Source organism: Salarias fasciatus, chromosome 18 (assembly GCF_902148845.1).
Source record: "Salarias fasciatus chromosome 18, fSalaFa1.1, whole genome shotgun sequence".
Taxonomy (NCBI): Eukaryota; Metazoa; Chordata; class Actinopteri; order Blenniiformes; family Blenniidae; genus Salarias; species Salarias fasciatus.
In genome coordinates, this window is record NC_043762.1 from 19,112,147 (window position 1) to 19,137,507 (window position 25,361).

At 44.3% G+C, this 25,361-nt stretch overlaps 3 protein-coding genes across 4 annotated transcripts; 1 reads left to right on the top strand and 2 right to left on the bottom strand.

The window, feature by feature from the left end:
* Positions 1–10,015: 10,015 nt before the first annotated feature.
* On the bottom strand, positions 10,016–15,887 carry psmb5 (proteasome 20S subunit beta 5). 2 transcript variants are annotated; one of them, XM_030115506.1, is made up of 3 exons: positions 15,607–15,887; positions 13,690–13,991; positions 10,016–10,450 (listed from the first exon to the last, which is right to left on the bottom strand). In XM_030115506.1, the coding sequence occupies exons 1-3, from the start codon at positions 15,829–15,831 to the stop codon at positions 10,162–10,164; spliced, it is 816 nt and encodes a 271-aa protein (XP_029971366.1). In that variant the 5' UTR covers positions 15,832–15,887; the 3' UTR covers positions 10,016–10,161. The 2 variants fall into 2 exon arrangements, with proteins under 2 accessions (XP_029971366.1, XP_029971367.1); XM_030115507.1 differs by having other exon boundaries at positions 10,016–10,445; positions 13,685–13,991; positions 15,607–15,886.
* Positions 15,888–16,963: 1,076 nt separating this feature from the next.
* psmb11a (proteasome 20S subunit beta 11a) lies at positions 16,964–18,123 on the bottom strand. Its single transcript, XM_030115089.1, has 2 exons — positions 17,420–18,123; positions 16,964–17,299 (listed from the first exon to the last, which is right to left on the bottom strand). Exons 1-2 carry the CDS (start codon positions 18,011–18,013, stop codon positions 16,964–16,966), a joined length of 930 nt encoding a protein of 309 aa, XP_029970949.1. The 5' UTR covers positions 18,014–18,123.
* A 1,611-nt stretch (positions 18,124–19,734) lies between these two features.
* Positions 19,735–24,873, top strand: prmt5 (protein arginine methyltransferase 5). Its single transcript, XM_030115818.1, has 16 exons — positions 19,735–19,834; positions 20,101–20,219; positions 21,052–21,137; positions 21,299–21,433; positions 21,534–21,646; positions 21,780–21,829; positions 21,927–22,090; positions 22,192–22,353; positions 22,453–22,530; positions 22,803–22,861; positions 22,993–23,115; positions 23,328–23,503; positions 23,633–23,836; positions 23,931–24,041; positions 24,114–24,178; positions 24,292–24,873. The coding sequence occupies exons 1-16, from the start codon at positions 19,737–19,739 to the stop codon at positions 24,442–24,444; spliced, it is 1,896 nt and encodes a 631-aa protein (XP_029971678.1). The 5' UTR covers positions 19,735–19,736; the 3' UTR covers positions 24,445–24,873.
* Positions 24,874–25,361: the final 488 nt, after the last annotated feature.

Below are 25,361 nucleotides of genomic sequence, written 5' to 3' on the forward strand. Positions count from 1 at the left end.
TTTTTTTTTTCCTCTTCTTTTTAAATCTGACCCTTACAGCAGTAGTCGTATCACGAGGGAGAAAAGAAAAAAAACTTTGTTGAGTCGGCACAGCAGATTATTGAAGATGAATCACAGTTCACCTCTCTGGCAGGAGCAGAAAGGTGTTGATCGGGAGACAAGCGCGACAAAAACGATACCGGCTGGGAAGCACGCAGCATTGAACCATGGGGAAAAAAAAAAGTAATATACAAAGCTGCTCTTTAACTGGACGCCTACACTCAGTGATGCCACACTCAGATAATTGGGGTTAATCTCACTCAAACTGTTGAAGACTGAAGAAGCGCCAGCGGTCATGGAGTTCCCTTTCTTCAGTCACTTGACTTAAACCCTGCCGGACATTCATGAGAGCACTCCAAGAGCGAGAATACTCCACCTCGATCATAAAGACTATCTTTGAGAAACAATCAAATCATACTGCTATTACTGGACTTCATCCACTTAAAGAGACAATTTCATTAAAGCGAAATATGAAGGGCAAACCAAATGTGTGATCTGTTCATGTTTTTCAGAAGCCCAGATTTTCTTATTGAACTGATTAACTGATGCACTTTGTGGGGGGTATTTCTTCTTCGCGGGGGTCTCAGACTCTTCGACCTGATCAGACAGTGTGAAGTGAAAGATAAATATACTCCCTGCAACCTTGAACCGGATAAAGCAGCATGGAAATACGGAGAGATGGGTATCCATACTGATTCGGTGCATCAGTGTCTGTTTACAGGAGGGGGATGCTGCTGCATATTCGGAAATGTGATAAATGTCCTGTCAGGAGTCAAGTGTCGAGTGATATTACTGAGGCATCGCTGGCTACAGCAGATAAGTCCGAGATTTTTCACATCAGTATTCTCAATCTCACACACTGTGCATTGATTCTCCGATCTTCCAGTTCTCTCTTTGTCCTCACTCTCACTTTTTTTTTTTTTTTTTACATGTGCAGCAACACAACAATACGTGTCCACGAACAATACCTGTGACTGGTTGGGTCTTGTAAGCAGAACAGTTGTTTTTTTATTTAATAATGCGTCTAACCTCAGCAGTTCGCTGTGGAACTAAAGGATTACAGCCAAAACCACAATGTTCACTCAAACCAAAAGCGTAGAAATCTGATTTATAAATGTCACTAAATAGAATCTTTTACACTTTTTTCTTCGACACTGTTTGATCATAATTCTGATTCTGATAATGTGCAACAGCTTTCTGAACACTGACGCATTCAACCATTGTTCACCTTTTACTAATCGCTGCATTATCGTCTGCTGAAATCAAAACTTGTCCTAGTTCAGTCAAATTATTCAAGAAGAAATCAATGCTATTTGTTTCAAGAGTGTAAAAAACGTCACTAACATGATGATCCTTGCTTCCACCTTCACAGCACGTCGGTCCCTCGTAAGTTAATATATCAAAGATTTCTTTCGATGCTGAGAAAGGAGGAGAAAGAGTAATCTGACGCTTGTAGAAGTAAATTTGTAGAGATTTAAAAATTTGGATGGATGGCAGATGGATGGATGTTGTTGCTTTCAATAAGAAATTCAACATCTTTTCATTTCCTGCCAGAGCTTGCAGAAGTATCAGGGATTTTAAGCAGCTTCGGGTTTCACTGGTGAACTTTCTCAACATTCAAAGGAAAAAAACAAGATAACTAATTAATCAGCTAACTAAGAGAAATTCATCAAATGAGCAAATTAATAAAAAATGAAAATAACTGTCAGTTGCATAACTCCTAGGGTTCTTATTTTAATAATGGTGATTTTCTCTTGTATCTTCTGGCAAAATAAAACACGACTTACATGTTGATAGGACACAAAAAAAACGTATTCTTATCATTTGAAAAGGAGTTTTATGACTGTGCTGTAGAAAACTCACTGCTAAATCAATACAGTAACCAAAAGGACTCTGAAAAAGGAAGGATGTTATGTTATAGTGTGACTATCCTGGGATGAAAATGATGTTTCAGGGGTACAAGATGTGGCGATAACAGTCACCTCACTGCATTAAGTGCTTTCTGCTGGGATATCACGTTCACGCACACGAACAGCCACAGAGGGGAATATCAAGGGTGAAGGCAGCGGAAAGAAATAGGACACAGCCTTGGTCTGAGCCTGCACCATTTGCATTTCAGCAAAACGCAGCGGTAGTCGTGAGAGTGGAGGCAATCCGGAGTCGGCTGCACTGCAGATAATTCTCCACGTGTGAAACATGCACCATTAACGATGAATAGTGGAAGGTGGTCGTGGTTCAGGTCGCATGAAGCGCTCACACTCATTGGCCGCCGCCGAGATCAAACGGGAAGCCTTAAACCTCAGAGCAGGTTCAGTGTGAGGGGCATAAAAGTCACACCCGCCTAATTAAATACTTCTGCACAGTTGGTTGCAGATTCCTATCTAAACACATCTCCTCTCTCAGAACAGCGAAGCTATCCGTGTTTGCTCTCCTCGCATCCCTGACGTTTCACGCCCGAGAGTCCGGCTATAAATCAAGGAAGCCATCGGCCCACAAATCCCTCTCCGACCTATATGATGGTGATTTGAGAGGTCGCGCATCCGAGGAGCAGGTGCCACGCCGTCAGCGCGCCCAGAGAAAATAACAAGACAGAAAAAGTTGGTGAAGGAGGCACGGACTTGGGACGAAGGCGAAGAACGGGGACACTTGAGGAGAGACCGAGGCTGAGCAAAATAAACATTTGGCCGCGTGCGTGTGTGTGTGTGTGAGCGCGCATGTGTGTTTTCCCAACGCGCCGTTCACATAAAAACATCAGACGCTGAATAACACAAAGGAGGCCAAACTAGGCACTCACCACTTACGCACTCAAACTGTCAGGGAGAGAAAACAACACAAAAGGGCAGAGAGAAGAAAGGATTACAAGATAGAGAAGAATACAAAAAGAGTTGGAGAAAAGAACCATTTTCCCCTTAATTTTCATTCCGCCACAGCTAAAAAACCGTATTGATCAGAGAGGATGTCTCTGATGTTCGAATGTTGTTCATAGTTTAGTCTCAATATTTAATTAAACTGCCATTTTCATGATTTAGCCCATTAGCTTCTCATTCTCCAAACGCCATCAATTCTGTCATTTCCACCGCAGTGACAACCTGGCCTATTGTTTGCGATCAGAGAAGCTGAACTTCCAAGAGGTCATTACTCATTTCTGGCATTCGTCTCAGCTCCGGAAGAGAGAGTCATAAATTATTTCTCTCACACATAATCCCGCTGCCAGAGCCCCGTGTCAATCACTTCAGAGTCACTCCCGGCCCCTTCACGTCAGTTCCGTCACGTCCGGCCCGGCGGATCATTTATCAGTGGGCAATCGTCCGTTTGGACGGGCACCCTCTGTTATTACCCTCACGTCCCGGGCCCCCAGCTGAATTACAATTGCAGAGTCAGTGAGGAGGAAGGAAGCTGAAGAGATGAGCCCAGGGAACAGGCTCTGGGGTGGGTAATTAATGCCTCTATTTCCCCTGTTGGTGGTGTTGCAGGGAGGGAGGGGAGGATGGAGAGCGGGAGGAAGAAGGAGGGGGGGGTGGGCATCGATCAAAGCGGGATCAGGCCGGGGGGGGGGGGAAGTGGGCGACAGGCCGAGGGCACCGCAGGGGGGATTAAGTCAAAAAAGTAGAATAGATGGACAGATTGAGAGGTGGAAGAAAACTGGAGGGAAAAAAAAAGGAAACTTGAAGAGGAGATGGGGTCTTCAAGCCTGGCAGAGTGGTCCCTCTCGAGATGGTTCTTCCGCTGGGGGCCGACTATTCTATCAAAGAGCCTGCAGCTCTGAGTGACACTTCAAACCAAGGGAAAAAAAAAAACATAAAAACAAACCACTGTGGTTCTGTATGTTTCCATCCGAATTATCAGGCGGAAGCAGCCAATTCAGGACAATTCAAGCCTGCTTTCATGCAACAGATGTGGCAGATGCAGCCGCTGCCGAGGAGGCCGGATTCAAACTTCCAGCAAATCAAGATGGTGGGGTTTCAACAGTTTCAGAGGGTCAGTCAATAGAAAGAGACAGCACCCGCTAATGGAGCGTCACCTGAATAAATTGAAATTACCAGAACTGAATCGCCACTAAAATAAGGAGGAAACAAGAAACTATTGATACGATCCGCAATTCGCTTTTCCTTTTTCCCGAGGGACTTTAAGCCGCTACGTTTCAAAAGACACAGAGCAGCAGAGAAGGAGAAGAAGAAAAAAACCAAAAAGCCAGGAGCCATATGGGAGTAAGTGGAGTGACTGTGGCATCCGCCATCGCTCTTACTGCTACATCTTCAGCCGGAGTCTCCCTGACCCCGTCTCCGTCTTGCCTGGGAGGCAAGGCCTGGCGCTGTTGACGATAAAACAAACAGACAAGGCCCATTTATACAGTCAGGTGTCATGACAAGGGATAAACAGCCGACCGCTCCGGGCCTCTCCAAGCACAGTCTGCGCTAATGGTATGGGGCTATAATCCCCCTCATCCTCACCATCGCCCTCATGATCATCATCATCAAGCGCCGCAATAGCGGCGCTGGCAGAGGCTTCTAAGTGCCTGCTGGGAAACGGACAAGTACTGACTCAGATTGGACAGAACTCAAGGGCTCCACTGTTTACTTTGCCGGGCTGTATTCATTCATGTCACTGAATTAATCGAGTCAAAAAAAAAAAAAAAGCAATTGCCAAAAACATTGCCAAAGAGGGATTGGAGGAGGAGAAGGAAAGGGAACAGTCTCGAGCAGAGTGAGGCGGCCGAGGCAAGAACGCGGCGGGAATGACAAGAGTGTGGCTGTCATCGCGAGGGATGAAAAACAGCACCTCTCAAACGAGGCGCGGCGGCGGCGGCGGCGGCGGCTGCCTCCTGCGCCGGCGGAGGAAGAGGGCACGCGCGCAGACCACAAACAATTATCTTCATGCCAGCTTTGTTGTTTGTCAGAATTGGCATGCATTTAACGACTCGGGTGTGGTGATGATGTGACACCCGGGAGCCTCTGGGGTGGACAAGAGGCAGCCAGCCGGGAGTCATTACCAAAGCCAGATAGACTCCTCCTCTGTTTGCTCTCTTTGCATGGAGGTAAAGCATCGACAGGAATAAACAACAGCTTCAAGATACTCAGTCAGCTACAGCATGAACTCCCGCTCCTGATTAGATCCAATTATTAAGCTTCAGGATGAAAACATGGGAAATAACACCTCACTCTGTATGCTAAATGTCTGCGAATTTGAGGAATGAAGTGCCAGGGCTGCGACGGCTCTGTTCAGATGTGATCTGGTTTCTGCTGAGTAGAACCACATATGACCACCTGACAGATGGCATAATGTGGGCACCGGGGTTATTTTCTAACAGTGTGAAAATCATAGTGCTGGCACCTTTCAGTATTACCAGCTGGTCTTTTTCATTGCATTCCGACTAAATTAGCTCAAAAAAAAAAAAAAAAAATTAAAAAGAGAGCTATTTTCTTCATTCTGTCACGCCTCCCCAGAGTGTCACCATCTTGTCCTGAGCGTAAAGCTTTGTGAAAATATTCTGAAAGATGGCACGGATAATGGCAGCCACTCCGAAAATACCTGTTGACAACCTGTAATCTGTGTGCCAGACATGGAAATCTGTCTACAAGGGCACGGCGAGCTGCCTACAGTGCGTTGGTAGAAAGCCAAGGTCACACATGGACTGGGTAAAGGAGTCCAAAAACATACACACACACACACACACATATACACACACACACGGTGAGAGGTGTTTCCTCAAAGCACAAGGAGACAGGCCAAAAGGGCAGACGGGAACATGGACAGCAACCTCGGGTTTATGAACCGAAACCTTCAAGCTAAATCACACGGCCAATAATGAGAGCTGCTTAGGGATTCTGCATGCGTGGACACACTCCGCCGCGGCGCGGGAAGCTTAATGCCCAAAGAAGGGCGACACTCAATGAAATGTATTAGTGCCGTAAACTGTGCAATTTATTTTCTAATTTGTTTCACTGTATTCTCGATGCATGCGCGGAACTCTTCAGCAAGATGTTTGGAAATACTCAATGTCCGCATTTAATGACTTTCAGGAGCGTTCTGATAGGAAGCACTATTGTTACAGCAGCGAAGGACAATCAAACATGAGCCCACTGCATTAATTTCAGTGGTATTAAGTGTATCATGAATCACAGCAGATATCTTGTTGTTTTTTTCTTTGCATGATCTGAAACTTTGTGTTTAAATTAAGGCTCCACAGTGTTCTCGCTCATCAGGATTCAGTTCAGGAGCAGCCAGGAGGGGAGATATGGCGGTTAAGGTGTCAGTGAGACGGCGAGGAACAGGCCGAGCGATAACAATGCATGTAAATGCTCATCAGACACACAAAAACCTGCAAGGTTTCACACCGTTGTGGCAGTGACAACTTTTTTTTTTTGCCTTTTCGTCTTGACAGTGTGAAAGTAAACAACCAGACAAGGTCAAGACGGCGGACCCCACACGGGCTTTTAATTCCACAAACTCAAACTCTAAAGGACTGGAAAGAAAAAGTTGCCGAAATGGGAAATTTAAATCACTTTGACTGGTTTGGGGGAAATATTTGGTGGATGCAATTTGCAAATTAAGCTCTTTTTTTATGTTTTGAAATGAGGAATTCTCATTTTGATAAACACATGCCAGGGTTTTTTTTTTAATTTTTTTTTTATTCCATTTCTATTACTTTTATTTCCAAAGCACAAGCAATTATGTGAACATCTTCTTTCAATGAAAATCAAATAAAAGGTTCGGTGGCTTTGCCTTCTTTAAAAAGTAGGAAGATAAACAAGAACTCGGGGGCAAACGCTAAAATTCGTACAACTGGAATTACTGGTGAATTCATGACAATGTTTTGTTAAAATTATCATCTGTTTTCAGCCTTTTGAGCTTCTGGTGAGGTGCAGCATCAGGGCTGCCTGTTAGATGTTTCCACTGTCAGAAAAAGTCTTTGATTCCTGTTTGTCTTGATCTGACTGCATGAAAATACATGGATATCACCATGGATAAAATAAATGCTCACTAGGTTTGTCTATACTGTGAATTGTCCCTTTGGTTTTAAAGTGAATCAAGCCGTATGTAAAATCAAACTATACACACTTTTGATAAATTCAAAGATAAATTCCGATGTCCTTATTTATCTATTTGTGCCAAATCATAAAAAGTGATGCGGTCTAAACCTGTAACTTTACCTGCATCATTTAAATACATCTGTCAGCTTATTCTATTTTTTTTAGGAATGAAATAGTGTCAAATTGACTATTTTTTTCATAAAATTATCACATTCAAGCAGACCCTCAGCGGACAGCTGAACAGTGACATTGACATCAAGGTGAAAGTGTAAAATGTGCGTTTGTCCTTTGCATTCAGTCTGGTGTTTTTCCACAAAAAACACTTTTAAAGATTACCGATGCCTAAATGATTTATTCTAAACAACAGAATCAACAGAGCAGAGCTCATCATTTTTTTTTTTTTGTGGTAAATTAATCACTCTGTGAAAATTCTGTTTTCAAACTCCGGCTGTTTATCCAGGCATTGTTGGAAACTTTGGTGTCACCCGTTGATTAGTCGCTTTAATTATATTAAATCTATGAATTGGTGTGGTTTGTTTTGCGTCTCAGAATATTTGTCCCTTTCTGACAATAACTGCATGTCTGTGCAGCAATTCATCAGCAAAACAACAATGTCCACGAACTGGGCCTTTATGGAGGAGTGGCACAAAGAAAGCCAAAGAGTGAAGATGGATTGAGTCAAAGACAAAGCAATCTGAGAAGCAAACCTGTTCGAGTAGATTGGAGCAGAGGTTCCCCCTTCCAGCAGGACAATGGCTGAAAGCATAGAGGCAGAGCTACAATGGAAAGGTTCCGATCAAAGAATGTCCATGTGTTAAAATGGCCAAGTCAAAGCAAATGATCCTAATCCAAATGAAAATCTGTAGCACGGCTAAAAATTGCTGTTCGCAGACGTTCTCGTCCAATTTGGCTGAGCTTGAGCCGTTTCACAAATAAGAATAGGCAATTGTGGGGAAAAAAAAAACTGAAAATCAAGTATAATTTTGCTTCCACTTCACAATTATGTGACATGTGTTGGTTTCATCACATCAAATCCCAATAAAGTGACAAAATGAGGAAAGGCTCATGGGGCATGAAGACTTTTGGAGGCCACTGTAAACGGTGTACAGTGGTGTAGTGGTTAGTTCTTCCGCTCACAGCAGCATCCTCCCATCGACCTGGACGCCTCTTTTGATGCTTCGCATTTTCCAGCTCAGTCCCTAAAGCAAGTCCTTGACGGTAACTGGCGACTGGAAAACTGCCAGCAGGTAAGAAATATCCAGTTGTCTGTCTTTTTGTTGTCTTCAACCTGTGACCCTTATGTGGAAAAAAAAATAATGCAAAAGACTGATGAATAACTCTATGCCTGTGTGTATAATTACACCTGGAACATTTCTGCGAATTGATATTTTTTGATTAAAACACCAGATCTGCAATAAACAGTAGAAAAGTGGAGCATAAAGGAGGAGAAGAGAAACACTTTCCCTGTCGTTGTTGCTGGGTATTATTTCTGCCTATCTGGTTCACGTATGATACGTTTGGTATATTAAGAAAAGAAAATGGGATTTTAAACTCCAGGTTACAAAGACTCCATATGAACATGTCTCACTGTGCTTTGTCTCAAACGCTATTTCAATGAGCAATTATGAACAGAAATTGCAGTCTCTAAAAGCTGGCTGTTTTTATATTATATATATATATATATTTTTTTTTTTTCTTCTTTGCTAAGTAAACCCTAATGGCAATCCAGTCCATTTGATTTGTAAAGGCACCGGAGGACAATGTCTTCATTCAACATTTTGACGAAGATCATTTGAAAATACACAGCCTCCATTTGCAGAAAAGAAAAATCAGCATGCACGTCCCTTAACCCCGCTGTGAAAAACAGCTCGGGCTACTTTTTCCTCCAAAGTTTGTGCTTTTTTTACACACACCTTCTCTATTTTAACTGGTCTCCATGGACACGTGCCCTTGCAGCCACTCACAGTATCCGCAGCCTATTGATGTTGTAATTCCCATCACTTGAGTTACCAGGAGCAGCTTCATAGACGAGACCCGCTCATTTCCATTTATCGAATTCCCCATTCCTGTTCCATCTGCTAACTGGTCACCTGTGAAACTAGTTTTTAACCACGCTTTGAAACCGGTGACTTTAGCAGTCTCTCCCGTTGCCTTTGCTGGTGTTTATTCGGAAGCATAAAACCCAGTGGCGGGGCACACACTGCCAGCGCAGGCCGTTACGTTGTAAACCACCACGGCAGCATGGCACACAACATTGCACATCGAGAAGCTAAGTGTGTCAGGGAGGAATTAAAGAATAAATTTGCCCTTCCAATTAAAAGACGTATTTGTGCAACGTGCGCGGAGGAAGGGAACATTATCAATGAGAAAGAAAACAACTCAGGAGGCACAATTACTAAGGCTGGTGGTATGCAATTAAATAGACCCATTTAGACGGTGCTGCTCTGCGAATAAGCGCACAACATATAAGGAGACAAAACAGGCTTTAGATGTACCTCCCAAATCCCAGCAGCTGAGGGAGCAGATGACTGAAATGTAAACACAAACAGCAGCAAAGTGACTACATCAGAAGGCGAATATGGCAGCAGGGCTGCACGTTTACGAGGGAAATAGAAATCCGACAAACACAATTCGCTAACTTGTGATCTAAAAAGGTGGAATCAGCATTCATGCAAAATAACAGGAGCTGCACTCGCAGGAAGGGGGGAAGAAAAAAAGAACAGCATCGTAGGTTTTATTTAAAAAAGACGACGTTTCCCAAGGTAGGATCCAAATGAAATGTATGTAGGGCAAGCAGCGCACTACTCCCACACCGTGTTAAAGCCATGTTTTGAGTCATCGGCCGTCTCGCTGCAGCCCCTCCAACAGCGCTGCGCCGGGTGACGGGAACTCGCCGACACTGTTAAACGCTCACATTCGAGACAGAGAAGAAATACAAGAGTGAATCAATGGGCAGATGAATCCTTTTTATTATGTGTCAAAATGTAGTGACATTACAGAACAGACTAGAGTAACAGAATCAGAATGAACTCCTGCACCCACCCACCCACCCCGCTCTCCCGTTTCCCCTCGCTCTCCTGACTCCCGTCGGCTACGCCTGATCTTTGTACTGCTGGTGCAGCAGGAGCACGTCTTCCTGGGAGACCCTGGTCCAGCCCTCGCTGTGGACGTGATACAGGTTGACCTGCCCTCCGCTGTAGGCGTCCCGGTACGTGGCCTGGTAGATGGCGCGGCGGCCCAGCTCGCAGGCCTCCTCCACGGTCAGGTCGTGCCGCAGGCCGCTGTCCATCACGCCGTAGGCGTACATGGAGCCGGAGCCCACCGCGAACAAATCGCCGCACACCCGGTTGCCCTCGGAGTCGACGTAGTACAATCCTGGGAAGGAAAAGGGACGAAAGGTAGGTCAGGAGGGGGAGGAAGGATCCAGCGGCGCACCGGGGAGTTGTGTTACTCCCGATTTAGTTGCGGAGCTTTGTCAGGAAAACAGAGATGGCGTACATCTAATGCCGCCGCCCTCCCGAAAACAAAACACACAGAATCTTGTAAATGCACGCTGGCCGTGTCCTCCAGAGAGAGAATATGAACAGCTGCAACCTCTCCAAGTGGAGTAAGGCTGGCAGATCGGAACAGCTGCATCCTCTTAAAGTAAAACGGAGCCGCCGGCCGCGGGAACCTGCTGACACGGCGCAGGCCGCGGCGCTGCCTGCCCAGGGACCCTGCTCCAGATCGTATTGATCCCCGCCAACAGGCCAAAAATTAACTATCGACCCACAACGTGAGTTGCTCAGGTAGCTGCATCTTGCACCTGCAGACAAGGAGCAACGGCACAATTGCACCCTGAGAGCGCCGAACCCGTTCAACACACCCACAGCCTTCCTCGTACGCTAACGTACACACCGTTTCGTCCATTTCGCCATGTAAGCGCAGAGGTGTGAGGCCAGCCCGTGTTCAGGGTGTGCAAATATGCAATGTCATGCACACCGTGGACCCGCAGCGCTCCGTCGGACTTGTAGGGGACAGCTTGAGCCCCGCCGCACTTCGAGGACACATACGAGACATTTTGTTCTGTGACACACTCCGCCGGGCCCGATCGCCGAGTGACGCGGAGCGGGTGACGAGCACCTGCCTCGTGCGCTCGCCCACAGTCAGCCTGCAGATGGTGGAAAGACAGCCTGCGAAAAGGCATGTTTTTCATTGCGCTTTCAAAAAAAAAAAAAAAAAAAACCCTGAACCTGTGAAAATGTTACTCGCACAGGAAAGCGCAGGAGCACACGCGTATAAAATTGACTAATTTCCACCGCGATCGCTCATCTCCCACATTAAAAAACACTTCAAAATGCCCAGATTGCACATCCTCGCTCGCAGAGATTCTCAGCTAAAATAGTGACAGTCTATTAGCGATAGAGAGCCACTCGCTTTCCGTGCGAGAGAGAGAGAGAAAAAAAAGAGAAGCTTGCCATTGCTTTCAACTGGCAAATTGCAGCTTCCTCGGCCTGTCGTTAGCTTACCATGATAATCATCCAGCGCCTGCCTATGCACGGGGGTAATTTGCCATTCTGAGACCTGCCTGTTCCTCTTGAAAACTGTGAGAGACTCGTTAAAAACATAATAGACAGGGAGAGAGAGTTGTAAAGGCAGCCTCTTGTGTTGAGTAGCGCAGTTGACGGAGGTGGATGAGGACTCTTTAGGAGGTCCAAGTATAGAAGCAGAGCGGCATCCAGAAACACTTCCCATATCCATTTCTTTCCAAACACACCTGGGCCTTTGTAGAGCTCAATGAGATATCGCTTAACAGATCCTGCAACTCAAACACCGGTGCCAAAAAGGCACAGCGGCAGAGATAGGTGCTCAGAAAAAGGGAAAAATAAGGAAGGGGTGGGGGTGGGGGGGTAAATTTACCAGGTCCCTATAAAAGCAGCAGAGGCATGCGGCCTGGATGGCGCGGACGTGCAGCAGGGACAGCCAAGTGAGGCTTCTTCCACTCCATCAATCAAATGACAGGTGCTTAAGGAGGCTCCTTTTTTTTTTTTTTTTTTTATAACGGCAGCCTGTGCAGCTGCCTGGAATGACAGCGTTCAGACAGAGGTGAGGAGCACGGGGCGATGCATGGGTGGGTTGCATCAAATGGGTCAGTGTCTGTCATCTGTCCTTCCCACTTGAATTCACGACTGGCTCAGGAATAAAAAGAGCAGCAGCCGCCGCACAGAGGAGGGGAGGCTCTTACATCACCCTCCTGGGAGAGGCTGTGAAACCGACCGCCACATGGGTCTCCTCTGATGAAACCTCGGATCATGTGCTCCGTTACTTTTGCATTGTGGAGCTAATCGCACGTCGCCTGATTATAAAACACTTGTGTTCTGACAGGAAGCGCTAGAGGGTGCAACAAAAGGTGGTTTCCATGTCAGATGTGAAGCAGTAATCATGCTAGAAAGCACTGACTGATTACAAGTGTCATAACATTTAATGTTATTACAAAGTCATATTTGTCAGGCTCCTCAACATCGCTTTTGCTCTATTTATTTTTCATGCAGCTTAAGACACTTCATCAGGGGAATAAGTGCTCTTGACACAACTGTAGCTGGCTAATGAGCTTCCCCCCTAATCGCAATTGATTTAATTTACATGACATTTACCTCACCATTCAATCACTGGCATTGTGGCAAAGCTCCCACACCTATTGAACTTATAGGGGGATCGTTATTTCCCCAATTGATTGCCGGGATTCAACACGTGTCATTTACGTCTGTTGGCACGCTGGCCGGTCGTCATTGTTCACTCGGACCTCTGCGCTTTCCAGACAAAGCTGGCATCGATCTCGGTGCGTGTATGGGCATTATGCATGCGACCCAATTGTCCAGGGCCAAGACACCAACGTCCATCACGGCGTTGCGTTCTCGCTGGCCCGCAGTCCCAGCCTCATCGATTTCCCATTACTGTGTCACCGTGGCGGCCTCTTTAAGCACACCTTCTGTGATATACGGCTTCACACTGTGTGGCATCCAAAAGCCGCGGCTCAAAGAGCAAACTGGGGGAGGGCAAAAGTGAGGATGTAGCACCATCTAATGGCCAATAGAGGGAACTTCAAGCTGGCGTAAGTAAAGCTGCGCTTGAGATGGAGAAAGAACTCCAAACAAAATACACTTCATAGCATCCATATATGATGGTTAACATAAATAACATCCCATAGTTTAAAGTTAAGGAGACCATGTTAGGGGGGTTATTACCTGATTTTACCTTTCATTTTTGTTGTTTTAATTTTCTTATCCTCAACTGTAGCAGTTTGAGATTTATTTAAACAAAGTGCTTTGTAGATAAAATGCATTATTAAGAGTATTTACTGTTATTATATTATCTTGTGACAAAGACTCAGTGGAGAACAGCAATCAAGAAAGGGTCCTGAAGACAGCAGTCTGATTTACCGTTCTCTGAAGAGTCCAACAGATCACTGAGAAAAAAAAAAAAAACAGACTAACAGGCTTATGGTTTTTGAATAATCCTATGTAACAGCAAATACTCACGCTGTACAATATTAAAAACATGTCACTGCCCATCTGTTAAGTGTAAATGTCAACAACTTCACAGGAATAACAATCGATTACAGTTGCATTACGTACCGGGACCTCTCTTGTCCCAGCCACACACCATGGTTCCCATGCTGAGTCCCATCCCCTTGTACTGGTACACCATGTTGGCAAGCAGCTTGGACGCTGCTGCCACGGAGATCCGCTCCTTGTTGCGAAGCTCATAGATGCGACACTGGCGGGCCAGCAGGCGCTCCCAGAAGCTGCAGTCTGCAGCTCCTCCGGCCATGGTGCCCAGCAGGTACGGGTTGATCTCAATCACTTTCTTCACCGTCTGCGAGGCGATGTATGAGCCCGCCGTGGCCCGGGAGTCCACAGCAACAATAACTCCATGCTGGAACTGGGAGAGGTGAAAGTGCGGATGCAACATGTGTTAAATACTTTACTGATGATGAAGGGACAAACACACCTCACATTCAGCGATAGAACATGCCCTCTTCAAATTATACCACTACCCAATCACTACATTTCAAACCAAAGAGTAAAATATGTGTGTATACTGTGTCAGTGGCAGGATCTAAATCAGCAGTACCTCTTACTCCACTAGTAATCTGGGGGGGGGGGGGGGGGGGACACAAAAAACAGACTTTTTCCTCTTCCCTAAACACTGACACAAACTGAAATTTACAACAGCAGTCCTACCACTACAACAAAAGCACTGTCAGAGGAAGATGTCTGCTGGAGGGGTTCTCATTAAGAGATAAAAAGAACCATATTTTCTCATTTATTTTAATAACAAGTTCCACAAGGAGACCAAAAAGTAACCACTGGGACATACATAATTTTTATTGGTACTATTTACTGCATTTGTCAAATGCTAGAGGTGCAGTTGCAGACTTTACACTCATGACGATTGTAAGTCACCCAAACACTAAGCACAGCTCCTTCAACAGATCGTAGTTATTTATCACAAAAGTATAATAACTTTATTTGCTCCTGCAATTTGTCAATTGCAGAAGTTTTTTTTCCTTTATTTTTGTTTCAAACCACCAGAATAAAAATCTATCAGCATCTGAAACTACATTGGTTATTTGTTACACAAATCAGCAGTACAACCAAAGAGAATCTCCATATTATTCATCTTGCTTTATATAATTCTCGAGCTCTGCTTTTTAATTGATTTTGGATTAAAACAGCATTTCCAGAACTATTCACATGCACAAATTCATTGTTTTTGGAATACTGGTGTTAGTTGATGTCTTCCCTAACAATTCCATGCCTGGTTGACAGTGGATTTGCAGGTTTACAGCTGAAATGTGACATCGGAGAATGGCAATTCACACAAATACTAACAGACTAAAAACATATAAAACATTTGGAATAACAGGTGCGTGGGTTTTGCAGCACTCAGACATGAAAGTTTTCAACGTGATTCAAGTCACCAACTTGTTGGTGCTACATCAATTCGATCAAATACATTTGATACATGTATTACACTAAATCTGCCTGCAATATCCATCACAACAATGATTATATTTCAATGTCCAATAAACGACAGTTGTATGGTGGTTTCATAAATGTAGATTAATCAAGCTCTCATAATTACATAACAGATTCTTCCGGAAAAGTTGCATGTTTGTAGATCAATGCACGAATTAATCCATTTTACAGATTCCATGAGACAGATACTTTTGACATACTGGCCACACAAATGTATGAGGATTTTTCAACGAACAGATGAACGGACTCTTAAAAGGCAGAAAATGCACTGTAGTTTCTGTCTAACCCACGGTTCCACTGAACTTTTGACAACATTCACGGATAAAATGTCAAATATGTATGAGGCCACCTACAATGAGAATGCGGATTGTAGCCACATTAGCATGCTAATGCTAATTATTTCGTTTAACTCGACTACGGAGTACAGGTGACTTGGATACCGACTTGTGACAATTTTACAGCCTGCAAGAGTTAAGTGGTATCGGTTAGATACAACCAGCACATCGTTTACTTACTTTAAAAGCTAACGTGGTAGTTCCGTGGAGGAACTCTATTTTCTTCTCGACGCCATCCTCCTCCACGGCACACAGCGGGTTTCTCAGGGAAAAGCAGAGGCCGTCGCCCGGAGTAGCCTCGAATCCCGCACCGCTGTATTCGGCCTCGTGACCCAAACTCAGAGGTTGGCAAATATTATATGAAAAATCCGCACAATCACTGTTTAACACACTAGCAAGAGCCATGTTTAAGAGTATATGATGAGCAAGCAACTTCCGCCGCCCAACTGCTCAGACGTCAAAAGTGTGTGGGTGAAATTGCACAGCGCCCCCTGTGGCCGCGGAGGACAGCTGCACGTGTTAAATAACGCCCAAACACTGGTATGATGACTGATATTGTCATGTGGAAAACAGATAATATAAGTATAGTGCAGTCAGAGTCAGCTGTATTGACAAGTTTGTTTGAGAAAAAACACTGAAATGTTTCATTTCTTCCTCCAGCTCCATCTTAAATATCCATTGCCCAGTAAATCCTTTGACTCTGTCCTCAGCATGTGTCCAAGAACATTATTTATAATAGAACAGCAAAAGTTACAGTCCATTAGTTTGCTGTTTTCGAGCTGTAGATAAATGAGTAAGGGTTCCATAAACCATGTAAAATTCTATTTTTTGAATCGGGTGCTCTAACTACAATTTCAAGGAGAGAAGAATGTGTATTATTTATTCACTTATTCATACCTGATGTGTACTAAGACGAATCATGTCAATCAGTCTTTCAGGTTATGATATTTGAGTATTTGTTCACAAATTGACATACATTTATTCATGCTTATACAGCTTACACTTTGAAGTGTCATATCAATTGTTGTTTAGAATCCTGTATTTGATTATTTGTTTGTTTCTTTGTATAAATTTACAGACATGCAATATAGCTATTCATGTTTATTTGTGCACATAGCCTTTGAAGAATCATCTCCATTGTTATTTTTGATATTATGCAGAGGAGTTCCCTCTTGTTTGTCACTTTGAAGTTATAAGTATGCCTCATGTTTGCACAAAACATCCTCCCCATGTTTGTCATTTCAGTTGTTTATTCTGCTGTTTGAAACATCAGTTTACGATTCATTAGTGATTTGTATTTTTTTTTCTTGATTTTCTGTTTGATACCGCTTTCTATTTTTAATGTTTCTTGTTGTTAAGGGTCAATAAATTCCTCCGTTGGCTGACCAATATTCCTTACACAATTGTGTTTTAATGATGTGGGAAAGATATATGACAGCCGACAGGAGTTGATGAACTCTGAAGAGGACTTCACTTCACTTAAATTTACATTTTTACAGATCCCACATTCCCTTCCTCCCAATCTGCTTTGCTTCATTTAGCAACATTTGTCACTGTTTTTTCCCCCCTCCTCCCTTGCTTCCCCTCTCTCCTGCATCCTCCTGTAATATTCTTCTTTCAAGTCCTCCCTCTTCCTTTGGCTCCATCCCTGGGCTGTGACATGGAAAAGGTCCACGTTGTTTCCTGAGTAGGCATCCCTGTGAGTGGCTCGGAACACAGCCTCTCTCGCCAAACAAATGGCTTCTTCCTTGCTCATCCTCCATCTCAGCCCCCCGTCCAGAACTCCATAAGCATATGGAGAGCCGGACCCAATGGAGAAAACGTTTCCCTGCAGTCGGGCTCCATCACTGCACACATAAATCAGCTTTGGGCCGCTGTTGTGGAATGGCAACTGTGCTGTTTCTGAAGCATCCTGGTTACCATCAGCAGCTGAGGAGCTATAATCACTCATCAATGATTCTTGCGAGACTGGTGCAGAGTCACGGTGGATGGTTTCTTTATCCCAGCCACACAGAGTGAGAGCCACACACACCTCAGTACCTTTAAAGGGATGCAACATAAACGAGAGGAGCTTGGCTGTGCCGCGTATGGAAAGCCGCCGTCCGTGTCGCAGTTCGTAGAGCCGGATCTCTCTTATCAGAATCCGCTCCCACAGCGTGCAGTCTGCACCGCTGCCAGAGGAGGTGACCACTAAATGGGAGTGAATCGGGGTAATCTTATGGACAGCAGGACAGGCAACTAGTCCTCCAGCACTGGCGCGTGTGTCTGCAGCTGCTATCACCCCACCTTGGAAGATGAAACCCAGGGTTGTTGTTCCGTGAGACAAATGAAAAGGCCTGGAGACTGGCGCTGAGTGTTTGCGAGGGCGAAGAAGAGCTGAGGGTTTGTTGAGGCAGTTTGGCAAGGGCGGCATGAAAAAGTGCATGGGAACCTGACAACTTCTATCAGATGTCTCCGGTGTTCTCCATCCAAGGCTGTAGTTGTTCGTCATGTGAAGAGATGCAAATATATCCTCAAAAGGTGAAAAAGGAACCCACTTTTCACGCAAATAACTGTCTTTGAAGCTAAGAATATCTTCCAAAGCCATACTGATGTGGAACAAACAGGCAGATTCCTTGATCACGAAATCACAGCATCTTCTGTAAAAAGGTAAAGTACAGTACTCCTCAAACAAAGAATAAACCACAGTCCATCTGCCGAAAAGCTGTCCGAGGAAAGTCAGAAGTCTCTGACATCCCGGTCTGGTTGGTAGTGGAGAACACAGCCTCAAACTTTTACTTTCTCATCTGCCTCACAGCTTCCAGCCTTTTAAAGCATTTGCAGATATGACGGCACTAACACATATGCAGACGCAAGGTTATTTTCAAAGGCGCTTGAGTTGATATAAGTTATATTTCATCCCACATGCTGTGAATTTGATATCCAGGGAAGCCAGTTTCTGCTAACTGTGCATGCTGTTCTGAGTGACAGACTCATCTTGCAAGTTCTGAGAGGGTAACTGCTTAAACTTCATTTTCAATTTGTTGCTGATGGATTACAGAAGGCGCAACCGGATTCATATTTCTGACAAACCTGTTTTCGCACTACTGTAGTGTTAAAAACATGACACATAGACCAGCTCCAACAACAATGTTAGAAACTAAGGAAGTATAGTAAAGAGAGATCACTAAAAGCATCAACTACAACACCCAGGTCCATCTTCAGTTGGTTTATCGAATTCAGCATTCCTGGGGTCAATCTCAGACGACTCTGTGTAAAAGAGGGTTGCAGAACCATCATCAGCCCCTCACAGGCTCTAGAAAGACAGACAACCTCACTGCCTCACATTTACAACTATGGGTCACAAATACATGTTTTGGATTTTTTTGTTTTTGTTTTGTTTTGGTTTTTTTTGGGTTTTTTTCATTGTGGAAGGAAGCACAAGTTCATGGACAAAACTTTGCAGTTAAACTTTGAACTGGGAATAGAGGGATAATCCTGTGAGAAAAAAATGGCTAAACACTACACCAACATGTGGTTGCCAGATAACCAATGTTCAAGATAGAAAGGTAAATCTCAAAAATGCAAATACCTGCATAGAAATTAAAAATATAGGTCAAAAACAACGTGTAAATGACACACAAATTAAAGTTGTCTGAGGTTACCAACGCAGTTAAAATGGGTCGTTGCACTCTAATGAAGAAGACGTTTGTCCATTAGTTATGTTGCAGCCCTCTTGTAATTTTCAGACGGTCCCTGCTATTTCCTACTGCTTCTATCCTTATTTCTGCTCATACTTTTGATGAAAAAGAGCTTGTAACATATTTTCCACCTTACGCAGATGGGAAAGAGGCATATTCTGTGTGATGCTTTCTTAAAATGTTATTGATGCCAAAAGTTTGTTGAATAATATAATATAATATAATATAATATAATATAATATAATATAATATAATATAATATCTGTGCCAACTTTATCGAACTAACACGTTGTGCGCACAAGTTGTTTATCTTTTGGCACAAGTTATTCATCTATTTATCACAGGACAAAAAGTATCACTTTCTGAGACTTTAGGGCTCCTAAATGCAGTCTTCAAAATTTCACTTTCACTGAAATTTGTTTTTACGAAAACCGACGGTACAAGCGTTCAGAGAGTGTTATCGCGATGAATTGCGAGATATGAAGCAGACCTGCTATGGAAGCCATTTTGGATCTAATTCACATTTCCACTCGGTGAACAGTTACCTCCGTGTTGATCCAAGATGGCGTGAAGTTTCCTCATTGCTAACTGCAAACGAGGCGGTCCCATCTCATTCAGTCGAGCAGAATCATGGCGTCCGCTAGTACGGGGAGCAGAGTGTCTTGCGGGAGAGAGTTGAATTGTGTGCCGGAGATCGCCGATACGTTGGTCGCAGTCGCCAAAGTTGGGTGAGGAGTATATCTCTCATTGCCTGCTATTTTTCAACTTACGTAACACGAGCTGACTTCAGTAGCACGAGCAGTCGATAACACAATGTCAGTGCTTGATGGTTGCTAAGCTAGCCGGTGAATTATCAGCACGTGCCCAATCACAACGATGCTCTCGCTGAGGGAGTTCACTGCTGTGGTGCGGACGTTCTTGTTTAGGCTCGAGTGAATAAAATAAACGCCATTGTTGTTAACAGATGTGTTTTTTTTTCTCCTCTGTTGTCCAGGTTTGACTTTGTGTGCATGCCCCTGTTCCACCCGAGGTTCAGAAGGGAGTTTGAATCGGAACCCGCTAAAACCAGACTCGGAGCCCAGACCCGCTCAGACTTGCTGCTGTGTGGAAGAGGTGGGCGCTTCTGGCACGCTTTCCACCTTGTTTCAGCCGGATGTGGCAAATCCGTGTGCTCTTCGGAAACTACATCCATCCTTCTGTCGTGATTCTAGACCACGTGAACCACATTTGATCCAGGTGTCCTCGCTTGATGGCAAAGCAATCAGTGCTTTATGTCATAGCTTCTCAACATTTGACGAGATTCCCTCTCAATACGCTGTCACCATGTATAAAGCTCTCAGATGAGTTTAATCTGCAGCCTGCAGCTTGGGTGGCAGGAGGTCACACTTTCTCAAGTGAGCTGTTGCATCTTGGGAAATGGTTGTGATCAAATGTGACAGCGTTATTTATTTGCAGTCTTCACTGTCAACGTTGGAAAGCGATTTACTGTCCACAAACCAAACATTGAAATGGGTATTAACCCTGCACAATCTAATAGAGGAAACATGATAAGACATGACAAGAAAAGTGGGCTGACGGAGTGAGATTGGCAAGTTTGCATACATGTGAATGTGCAAAATGTGTTTGAAGATATATTGTGCTGCAAGTTGTGGTGCTTTGCCTCATTTTTTAAATTGCAAAAATATTTTTACTGTATGTTATGACCCTGACTGATATCGCTGCTGCCTGTAATCATATTAACAAAGTCAGTTTCATATAGAATAACTAAATGAAAATTATAGTGGAAAGAAGTTGTTTTTTTGCTTTAGCTAGTTTTCGGGCAAAGCAAAACAGTTTTGTACACCACTCAGAATGATTGAGTGACATTGAAAAGCAGTGATAATATACTGAGGTTCTGATTTTCTTAACTTTGAATGATTATTTGTGCATTTTTTTTTCTTCAAAGATTGGAATACCCTCATTGTTGGGAAGCTTTCTCCATGGATCGATGCAGACTCAGACATTGTGATCGAGCGCAGAAACTCAGAAGCTGTAAGTTATTCTCTTTGGAACCTCATCAGTGTTGCCTTTCTTCGAGACTTCCACTGATGACGTTGGATTTTGTGACGTTAGCTAAGTTGTCCAATCTGTCTTATCTTTTTGCATCATGTCCTTTGATCTCATGTAATTTCTTTTTCTATTTTTCTTTCAAGGCTCTTGTGCAGGAGCTAAATTTTTCAGCATACTTAGGCCTGCCTGGCTTCATGATCCCTCTGAAGGGCCCCCATAACGCCAATCTGGCTCGACTGTTGCTAAACCACATTCAAACAGGACACCACACCTCAAATGTAAGAAACTAAATTGAAATACCTGTGATATAGATTGCTTTTAGATAGCAGTGAAGTTTGACATTTTGAATTCTTACCCGCTGATTTCTCTGCTGCGCAGTTCTGGATACGTGTCCCAATGATGGCGCCGGAGGACATGCGAGAAGACCTCATTGAGAACGAATCAGCCTCTTGTATCGATGATGCAAACGTTGAAGAGAAGACCTGGAGCTGGTTAGTTTCAAGACTGATTGAACAGCAGAGTGCTACCTGCGTCCTGAAATGGTTAATTTCCTGTCACATCATGATGAATACTGACGGTTTTTCTGTTTGTATTTTTTTTTTTTTTTTTTTTTTTTTTTTTAAGGTGGCATTCATTTCGAACCCTTTGTGATTACAACAAGAGGGTGTGTCTTGGTGAGCGTGCGCAATGTTGAAAAGTCAAATGGATCAGAATCTGCTCACAGCTCTCCCATCGGTTGCTAAAGTTGTTGTTTTTTGTGTCGTTCTGAAGCTCTTGAAGTCGGAGCAGACATGCCGTCTGATGCCGTCATTGACAAGTGGCTTGGGGAACCCATCAAAGCTGCCATACTCCCCACAAGCATCTTCTTAACCAATAGGAAGGGCTTCCCCGTCTTGTCGAAAGCCCATCAGAAAATAATCTTCCGCCTTTTCAAGGTATGAAATTTTGATTTCACGTTGCTTAGAAAATCTGGGATAACGTCGATCGCCTGCCACATGCAGAACTGTTGTTAAAAAGAAACTATGTCTGATTTTAGTTGGAGGCCCAGTTCATCCTGACAGGCACCAATCGGCACACAGATAAAGACTTCCAGTCCTACCTGCAGTACCTGGAATACCTCAACCAAAACCGACCGGCACCAAACTCCTACGAGCTCTTTGCCAAGGGTTATGAAGACTACCTGCAGTCTCCCCTGCAGGTGAACTGGTGGTCTTTTATTTATTCCTTTATTTTGTTTGATCCCTAATTTCCTCATCTGTTCATAAGCTAATGGAAATCATTCATGTCCTTTGATTAGCCTCTCATGGACAACTTGGAATCTCAGACATACGAAGTGTTTGAGAAGGATCCGATTAAATATTCCCAGTACCAACAGGTGAGAGAAGAGCAGCTAGTAAATCCTTTTGAGAGTGTTAAAACTTGTGGTGTATTCAGTGACCAGTCACAGGAGGAATTACGCTTTTCTACTGCTCATAAAAAACATTGTGTATTTTGAGTGAAAAATAGAAGATTCAACTTGATGCTGAATTTCTTATTTTAATCTGTTATTGGAAGAAAATTTGTGTTGATCTCCTTCCCTGAGTGGTGTTTTGTAAACCGTCTCAGAATTTGAATCAAACGATAGTGACGTTCTTATTGTCCGTACAGGCGGTGTATAAATGTCTACTGGACAGAGTTCCAGAGGAGCAAAAAGACACCAATGTTCAGTAAGTCTGTCACCAAATCTATGAAAAATGAAGAATCCCCAACTGAAGTTTGAATTTGTACGTTTATTGCATCTGACATTGCATCGCTTCATTTCTGGATAATGCTGTGATGGTTGCGTCCTGTGCTGCAGGGTGCTGATGGTGCTGGGAGCAGGAAGAGGTCCTCTGGTCAATGCGTCGCTGCACGCTGCCCGGCAGGCCGACAGGAAGCTGAAGGTGTACGCTGTGGAGAAAAATCCCAATGCTGTAGTCACGTGAGTGGGTTTCTCAAACGCAGTAGCCAAGAAGGCTGTTGGAAACGTTGACCCGCTTTGTTTGTGAACCTCCCAAAAAAAAAAAAAAAAAACGATATTCCTCTGCAAACCGTTGCCACGTTTCCGTCAGCACAAGTTGTGATCCACTCCAAGTGTGACTCATTTGCATAGTGGAGAGAGGCGAAGCCTGAAACCGAACTCAATGTGTTCAGATTAGAGAACTGGCGCTTTGAGGAGTGGGGCGATCAGGTGACGGTCGTATCAAGTGACATGCGCGAGTGGAAAGCGCCGGAGAAAGCGGACATCATCGTCAGCGAGCTGCTGGGATCCTTTGGCGACAACGAGCTCTCCCCAGAGTGCTTAGACGGAGCGCAGCACTTTCTCAAAGGTACTCTCGTCTTCTGCAGCGAGTTGATGCAGAGTTACTGAAAGCAAAACTGGATGTTTCCATGGTTAACCACTGCAAACAAGAAAAAAGTTCTTCTATTCACTTTCTGTTTCCACATCCCGTCTTCAGAGGACGGAGTGAGCATCCCCTCGTCCTACACGTCCTTCCTGGCTCCTCTGTCGTCTTCCAAGCTTTACAACGAAGTGAGAGGGTGCCGGGAGCACGACAAGCACCCACAGTGCCACTTCGAGACGCCCTATGTGGTTCGCCTTCACAACTTCCACCAGCTGGCCGAGCCCAAACCGTGCTTCACCTTCACACATCCCACGACAGGTGTGTACCGGAAACGCTGGAAATCCTCTTTACGTATCGGTGAGCAGAGGCTCTGTGCGCTTCAGCGTCCCGTGTTTTCCTCCTTTTCTCTCAGATATGAACAATAACCGGTATCAGTGCCTCAGATTCCCAGTGGACTGTAATTCGGTGCTGCACGGCTTCGCCGGCTACTTTGAGACCACGCTGTACAAAGATGTCACCCTCAGTAAGTCCGGCGGCATTTCGAGCAGTCGTTCTGTTTCCAGGCGTGTTTGAATAGCGAATGTTCTTCCTGCAGGTATAAAGCCGGGAACACATTCACCTGGGATGTTCTCCTGGTTCCCCATCCTCTTCCCCCTCAAGGTGAGTTATCCAGCTTCTGCTCTGCAGTCCGGTGCAGAAAAGTTTCAAAATCAGCAGTGATTAATGTTTTTTTTTTCCTCTCTCTCTCTCTCTCTCTCTCTCTCTCTCATTAGCAACCCATCTCATTATCCCGGAACGACAACATCGCCGTGCGGTTCTGGCGGTGCAACAACGGGAAGAAGGTTTGGTACGAGTGGGCCGTGACGGAGCCGTCCTGCTCCGCCATCCACAACCCGGCCGGCCGCTCCTACACCATCGGCCTGTGAAGCCCTGGCAGTCACCGCTGGACTGGTCTCACACTTTGTTTCTGTTTTTTTTTTTTTTTTTTTTTTTTTTTTTTTAATATGATGTTAAAACATGGACTGTTGTTGTCAGCGCGATCTGCCCGTTGATTTGAGTTAGCCTTGGGGGGGAAAAAAGTTTCAGCAGTTCTGAACAATCTATATTGTTGCTGTGAGGGTGGATCGTTGAGATTAGGTCCGACACCTTACCTTGGTTTCCTTTGTTTTTTGTTTTTTTTTTATGGTTTGATTTCTCCCTCCGTCTTCTCTTCACTCACTCCAGACGACCCTATGCCTTATCAAACACATTCCACACTGATACTTGCATAGTGATGAAATACTTTCCCCTCAACGCGAGCAGGTCGGAGGGAGGTAACGACTGTTCATGACTTTATTTTTGTTTTCTGTGTGTCTGAACCAAGTCAATAAAAACAAAGCTGTAATGTTTTCTCTGTGCCTTGTTTGGTAGCTTCAGCATTTTTAAACCAACGCTGCAAGGAGGTGATTCGTCCTCTAGATGTCACTCTGACGGTATCGCAAACCATAGCTTGACCTGAGGGTGTCCTTTAGCTGGCAGGGTACTTTGTTGCATCTGTGATCTTAAAGAAATGTGATTCTTTGGGAATTTGAAACAATAATGCGGCTCTTTCAGTGTTACTGTTGAAATCCATCCTGATCTCTGATGCAACGCAGCGTGAAAGCGATCGTGCTGGATCAAATCCAACAACTGCCAGGATTCAGCTCTATTCCTCATTCAGCTTCTCACTTGAACAATGCTGCCACTTGGAGCCAGCATGTATTCGTCTGTGAACACACCCTGTGCTCTTATCATGCTGCAGACACATTGTCTTAAGTTGTGTAAGTGCACACATGTATCGATACTCACACTTGTGGGAATGTGT

Coding starts and splice junctions, on each gene's coding strand:
- psmb5 (XM_030115506.1), bottom strand. CDS start 15,831: ATGGCTCTTGCTAGTGTGTTAAACAGTGATTGTGCGGATTTTTCATAT. Junction 13,992..15,606: donor CTACCACGTTAGCTTTTAAA/GTAAGTAAACGA, acceptor CACCTCTCCCAG/TTCCAGCATGGAGTTATTGT. Junction 10,451..13,689: donor TGTGGCTGGGACAAGAGAGG/TCCCGGTACGTA, acceptor TCCCTTTTCCTT/CCCAGGATTGTACTACGTCG.
- psmb11a (XM_030115089.1), bottom strand. CDS start 18,013: ATGGCTTTGGAAGATATTCTTAGCTTCAAAGACAGTTATTTGCGTGAA. Junction 17,300..17,419: donor TGTGTGGCTGGGATAAAGAA/ACCATCCACCGT, acceptor TTCCACAACAGC/GGCCCAAAGCTGATTTATGT.
- prmt5 (XM_030115818.1), top strand. CDS start 19,737: ATGGCGTCCGCTAGTACGGGGAGCAGAGTGTCTTGCGGGAGAGAGTTG. Junction 21,138..21,298: donor AGCGCAGAAACTCAGAAGCT/GTAAGTTATTCT, acceptor TTTTCTTTCAAG/GCTCTTGTGCAGGAGCTAAA. Junction 21,647..21,779: donor GAAGAGAAGACCTGGAGCTG/GTTAGTTTCAAG, acceptor TTTTTTTTTAAG/GTGGCATTCATTTCGAACCC.